The sequence below is a fragment of the Taurulus bubalis genome (assembly GCF_910589615.1).
Source record: "Taurulus bubalis genome assembly, chromosome: 17".
Classification (NCBI taxonomy): Eukaryota; Metazoa; Chordata; class Actinopteri; order Perciformes; family Cottidae; genus Taurulus; species Taurulus bubalis.
In genome coordinates, this window is record NC_136605.1 from 15,087,651 (window position 1) to 15,094,544 (window position 6,894).

The following is a 6,894-nucleotide window of genomic DNA, read 5'->3' on the forward strand; positions in this document are numbered from 1 at the left end:
AAAGAGGAATTCAAGCAAGTAGTCAAAAACATAAGTAGCATTCATTTTTAATTACAGTAACAGATATATAAAAAGTAAGAACCTCAATCATAAGAGCGTGTGTAGTGTGTTTTCTAAAGCAAGATTTTCTTTAAAAATCACTTCCACCCAGTTCTCTCTCTCTTTTTTTCTGCCAAGGGCAGTTATTAACATCTGGCTGAGATGGAAGACGTAGACACGAAGACACTGCAGATACAGGGACAAAGACATTCTCAGTTGATTGTCTGGTTGGGAGGAATGGGGCAGGGTGACTTGTCACAGAGTACTAAGTTAAAAATCCAGAGATTTATATACATGATTGAGAGATTTCTTCAGTTTTTACTCTCAACATGCTTCCTTGAAGTGAAACTCTGCACGTTAAAGGAGGAGTCTGCGCTTTGACATAAGAGTCCTCGAAGTAGGTAGAAGTCTGAAGTAAAACAGTGATTGAGGTTGTAAAGTCGAGGGCGTTTCAGATTGTATGTACCTGAGGTCTGCATTGGCCCTGGAAAAGCACAACCCAGCAGAATAGTCGTCAAACAAACTATCAGTGCAAATATGGCCCCTAGAAATAGTATCAACAAAAACAGACAAAATGGTGCAGGCTTTCTGTCTGAAACGAGTCTATCGTTTCAGACAGGACAGTTTACGTCTTTTTTTTTCTTTTAGATGAAGAAGTTGTATGCGCTTTCCCTGTGACACACTGAGCCAAAAAAAAAAAAAGGTTTACATTTCCTGGAAAAAGCTAAGCATTATAATATGTATGCAGTGTGCCACCAAAGAGAAAAGAAACTTAAGCGCATGTTTTCGTTCATTCTGGCTTGAAAAAACATGAAGGAATCTGCTCAGATCCTTGGATAACCGAGCTAAAATCTACAGGAGAAATCATGACTGATGGAATCTCTGATGATCACTCAGCATGTAGTGAAGGCACTGACAACAGCTGGACACGTACATATGCTAGAATATATCCTCAACTGGCAGATGAAAATAGATTTCTACGCGTGCCTCGAATAAAACATCATAATTCACGGTAATATCATCTTGATAATTTGTTGTACATAACATAATGGCAACAGCAATGTGCAATATTAAGAAAAGATAACAAAATAAAAGAGGCATAAATGCTGGATTATGCGTGTGTGTGTGTGTGTGTGTGTGTGTGTGTGTGTATGCATGGAAGCAGGTGCACAAGCTGTGGTTTGGTCCCTCTAGCCGAAGGTGGCGCCACAGTTGGGACACCTTCTCTGACGCAGTGCGAAGCAGAAGAGGAGACCCAGGGGGAAGAAGAAGATGGCGCACAGGATCCCCAGGCAAGTGAAGTCATCTTCCAGGACACCAACTCTGCAACACACACGCACGTACACACACACACTTTTAATCACAAACTAGAAGTACCGCCTTGCGGCTGTATGCCTTCACCAACTGTCTGACTAAAATAACATCCTTTTATCCGGTTAGGCATTAGTGTTAAATTGTCAAAATTAGCATATGAATTATTTTGGCCAAAAATGTGTATCGTTAACTAGCAGTGACTTTCGAACACCAAATTCTAATCAGTTCACCCTTAAGTCCAAGTGGACGTTTGTACGTTTCTGAAATATCTTGTTCACAAGATTAGGAAGCATGTACACGTCTTGCAGAATAAACAATGTACAGTTTGTTATTATTATTATTATTATTATTATTATTATTATTATAATAAGGTCATAGAAGGCCAAGGTCTGAGCAGGATCACATTGTGATGAAAGATTACTGAATGCTTCTCTGAAGTCTCTCCTTATTATCTCCAATCTGAACCATGTCCTGACATTACACAGTAAACAGCAATCAGAAAGACACCTTTGTACGAGTCTGACCTCAAAAGAACTGAAACTTAGATTTGCCAATTCTTTACTCCTCGTTTAAAATCATCCGCGGTTAAAGTGTGCAAACATGTTCCCTTTTTTAAAAAAAAAAAAAAAAAAAAAAAAAGGTTGCTCAGCATTTGGCTTACAGTACTTATTAGTTGTAGCAAACGGGTCAAAATATAAAGTTAAATCTAGAAAGGTTGTGTGTCTCCTGTGACATTAAGACCAACAATAACAAATGATTGTCAGAACATGAAGCTGGCTTTGAAGTGGGAGTGTTGAAGCTCTCCGAGCAGCTCTAATCCAGAGTCACGGTGAGCAAAGTGCTCACCACGGTCTCATGACCGCCCCGCACCAATCAGCGAGGCCAGTAAATCTGCTGCAGGCCTCAAGAAGGACTTAACAAATGCAATGTTTCAAACTAGACCCTAAAGAGATGGGACATTAAAAGCTGCCTTGGAAAGCCCCTAATGCTGTAAAAAAAAAAAAAAGAAGATATTTCACTTAAATATGGATTTTTCTGACTTTTGGGGTGTAGATACAATAGAAATAATCTTGATAAATAGTCCTTAATTACACTAATAATATCAGATTCTGCTGCAGAGGTGACCTGGGTTTGACCTTATTAAAAATCACTAGCTTCTAAAAGAGGGCATGCTTACATAAGCCGACAGCGTTTGATCTACCATGGCACCACAGCACATAGTGCAGTGTACTGAGTATTTACACAATGTATTTGTACCCTGGTAACTGTGGCTTTTACTGACCGAGTAAACATGGCCATGGCCAGCAAATGCCAACTAAAACTCTACCAGACACACTCAGTACTTCTGAAAGGCTTACGTGCTGTGGACATGAACAGCACACTGCTGTGCATGTTTTCACAAAGTGTCAGGAAGCAGCATGTATGGCCATATATGACAGTAAACGATCAGGCACATATTAACCATGTGAACAGAAGTATTCATTCACCTCGTGACAACAATAACATCTCCTGCTCCAAAATGAAAAGTTGCCCAGCCTGCTCCCTTAAGTCCCTGGGGCAGATACACACTGTCTATTTCATTATTCACAGACAAGTGAATGGGAGGACATCTTATTTCCATTTGTTTTTGTGAACTGAGTCCTGTAACCACCTTGGCCTGGATCTGCCCACGTCACATGTTTGAGGCTGAAATCATCTGACTGACAGGAAGTTGATTAAGGCGCAGTGAAACCGATGTATAACCATCTTACAAAACTGAAAGTCACATCCCCTTAACGTTTGGTCACAAATTGGGCCTGACAGACACACACATTGAAAATAGCCAGGCCAAATGAAGGCGCACAGACAGAAACCGGTTTAGTCACAGTGAGCACGGGACACTCATCTTTAACCGTGAGCTAATCTACAGCTCTCTACACATCTATGTGCATGTGTGTGTGTGTGTGTGTGTGTGTGTGTGTGTGTGTGTGTGTGTGTGTGTGTGTGTGTGTGTGTGTGTGTGTGCGCGCTCACCTGCAGGCGGGGCAGCCCCCTACCACCACTACAGACGGTTGTAAGATGGTGTAAGTCCCAGGGTAGGGCTGCTGAGCTATGGCAGGGCTCATTTGGGCGGGTGGGAACCCTGTGGTTGAGAGAACATATTTGGGCTTGTTTTTTTTACCAATTAAACATGTCACCATATCCTGTTTGGCTTTTTTTGTGACTGTGTTGAGAGTGTGTTTGTAGGACAGTTGGGCATTCACAAGTTCAGTTCACTGACCCTCAGGGCATATGGATTTTTGTTGTGTGCTGTTTACCACCTGTGTCAGTCTGCAGTGATACTTGTGGGACACAGTAAACTTTGATACCGTCACCATGCTTGTTTACAACATGCTCTGATAAGGACGCTTCCCTGTGAGAATGAACACAGTTTAGCTCTACAAATACATGCACTCTTCCATAATATTGGCAACAACAGACTACTTTAATCTTCACAGAAGACCTAGAACATGTAATTTAGCAATTTGGAAGTTACAAATTACCCGAAAGGAGATTTTATTTTAGGACAGAGTAACTTCCTTGTCACTGCAGCTCTTATGCAATCAGTCAGTAGATGTACCAGATCTGGGGCTCCAGCAGCACAACTTGTGTCCTTCTCACATGCTGTCGCTCCCCATAAAACAAAAACACCAGATTGTGTGTTGACAATGTAAATATTTTCGACTCTAAAGCCGATTGGTTATTTCTGGTGAATTGAGCACTCATATTAGCCTATACTACCTTTAAACGCGCACAAACTGGTCAGTATAAATACCAGACATGGCTAGTGCCCTACTGCGCATGCGCAACATTGGAGCACCTGATAAACGAAACCTGTTTGTCTTCCGCGGTTTTTGCTCCTTAAGTCAGACTTGTTGGTTCAAATTGTGCCCGCTTTGAGGCGAAAAGAGAGTGACTCACCGAGAGTCCCGGGTCACAACAAAACGGCCTTTAAAGCTCGACTTGAAACGGAGACGGAAGTGGGCAGCGGCGAGACCTCTCTTCCAGTCTGGCCGCTGCACGTTCCGGTAAATGTGGAGCATGTCAGGGCGCGTGCAACGTAAACGGGGTTACTTGCCTTGGGCATCGGGGTACGGGTAGGGCGGCGGGGCCGGCGAGGGGATGGCCCCGTAGCCGGGCTGCTGCGGGCCGTACGCATAAGCCCCCGGGACGCTAGCGTAGGAGGGAGGTCTGTCCTGAAGGAGAGGTTTGCTGTCCACCATCTCAGCCGACGTGGTGCGTCCTCAAGTTTGGCTCGTTTTGTCTGCCCGTAACTTTTAATTCTTCGGCTACGACGCTGAACTCCGGTTACTTGACGTTGGTTGTCCGGGTGTAACGTTGGTTGACTCGCAGTGGCGACAAAAACAAAGGAAAGACGCTGCGCAAAAATGTAACTTCGTCCCTCTCCATGCGCCAACTTTGTGCCCTTTCGGCGCAAGAACCCCTAAATATTTCGCAAATGTCCACTTTAAAGACAGGAATGGTCCGACTCTCTCTGCCTATAGTTAACTTAACTCCATGTCGCTCCTTGTATGTAGTCCTTTGGCACCAATACGACAGCAATCTGTCATCACAGCGTCTTCTAACTCAGCTGGAACTCACGCAGGCTTTTCCTTTCTGTCTGGATTGTCACAAGAGAGGAATCATGTGATGCGCCGCTGTAGCGCCTCTGCGCACTGAGAGGCTTCTTAAAGCGACAGTACATGAAAATACACGGCTCAGTGCTGCATGCAGTGTGCGCTGCAGAGCCAGCGCACCGTGACCTCCCAGTGCAGACTGGCAAGCCCGGTGGCTCACGTGATGAAGTCAGAGCGACATGCAATTCATCAGGTTAGAGATCGAGGGTGTTCACACTGTGACTTGCATAGCTGCCGTCCTCGTTATCAGTACCCCTTCATGTTGCATACTATTGGATTCACATCCTCAGATTTAGTCACTAGTTCAGATAAATATATAATATATAATAATAATATATATATATATATATATATATATATATATATATATATATATATATATATATATATAAGATGACTGTGTTGATGCCTCTCTCCAAGGTGCTGAGCCGGGACCCCCAAGGACGAGGGAGCTGTTGTTCACCCCTAAATATTATGTTTTTGGATTATTATGTGAACTGCATTGCATGGCTGTTGCTGTGCTAAATTGAGCTATTTTATATACTGTTGATTAGCAATGCATCATGTTCTATAAGATCACCACCTGTGAGAACCACTCCTCTCTAAAAAAGTAAATTTAGGGATGAAGAAAAAAGCTCTGTTTTCAGCTTTGTGATGATGCATTTTCCAGCTGATTGAAGAGGGTTTTTTATACTCTATTTTCTTAAGAAGTACGTCCTCAACACACAAAGGAGCACGTTATCCTTCAGTTTATAAAAAACATTCTCATTAAATATCACTAAATTTAGATATACTTAATTACTTAACTGCACAGGAATAGTATGAAAAATTGTGATCTGAAAAGTAACTATGCTATTAGATGCTATAAGTGTAATGAAGTGAAAAGCCTCTGAGGTATAGTGGAGTAAAAGTATAAGGTTGCATATACTCAAGTAAATCAAAAGTACCTACACGCCTACTTAAGTGGGCCTAAAGTACTTGAGTAAATGTACTTAGTTACATTCCACTAATGCCAAACGTCAGGGTTTATTAGGAAAGTTGTCTTGGTCGAGCTGTTGGTTGGCGATGAAATATTCCGACCTGTAGCCAAACATGTAAAACCAACCTCGTGCTTCAATAATTCAACTGGCGCTGAATAAATTATTAAAATATGCGAGTCAATCAGCGGAGTGCCAGGAGCTCATCTGGCTCCACCAATAGAAGGACGAGATCCCGCGCTCCCTGCAGAGCGTCAACCTATCAGAGCGACGCTTCCTCCATTTCCTGTTGTGGTCTCGGGAGTTAGAGACGGAGCATTCCTCCGGTCCGGAACGTGAATTAAACACCAAAGCCGGAATATGCATGAATGACTTTACTTTTCGTCTCCAAAGGGGTTGCTCGTGACAGAGCCTCGTCTGTAAGTGATGGCGGTGTGGGTGAAAGGTTCCGGGGGTCGGCGGATCGATGCCTGAACCCTTTTGGAGATGTAAACAGCTTATAGTCGACTTTGCGGCATTCGACTCCATATCTGTGTTTTCGGCCGCTGCTTTGCACGTTTTAACTTCCTCCTGCTGTTCACTAACTTGGGGTTTCTGAACGTGCGCGCCTCGGAGATGGCAGGTGTCGGCTGCTGCACCTGATGTCACGTCGCGTGTGTTGATATTCCCTTGACAACCGCGGATCGGACACCTATATTCAGGTGACGTTTGGCTGCTGTGTGAGTGTACGTGTGTGTAAAGATACACAGCAGACGCAAAGGTTAAGTTAATTATAGGAAATTGCAGTCTAATATGATGGTTACGTTTGCTCTTCTTACAGCCACTAGTTTCGTCTTTTTGAATGAGAGAATTAAGTTCACGCGGCTGGTTGAGATCACGATAATTAATATTACATAATATTACAAAAT

The 6,894-nt window shown here is 43.1% G+C and overlaps 1 protein-coding gene across 1 annotated transcript; it reads right to left on the bottom strand.

The window, feature by feature from the left end:
• Nucleotides 1-30: 30 nt before the first annotated feature.
• Nucleotides 31-4,911, bottom strand: bri3 (brain protein I3). The gene is made up of 3 exons (XM_079232802.1): nt 4,451-4,911; nt 3,367-3,475; nt 31-1,362 (listed from the first exon to the last, which is right to left on the bottom strand). Exons 1-3 carry the CDS (start codon nt 4,593-4,595, stop codon nt 1,230-1,232), a joined length of 387 nt encoding a protein of 128 aa, XP_079088928.1. The 5' UTR covers nt 4,596-4,911; the 3' UTR covers nt 31-1,229.
• Nucleotides 4,912-6,894: the final 1,983 nt, after the last annotated feature.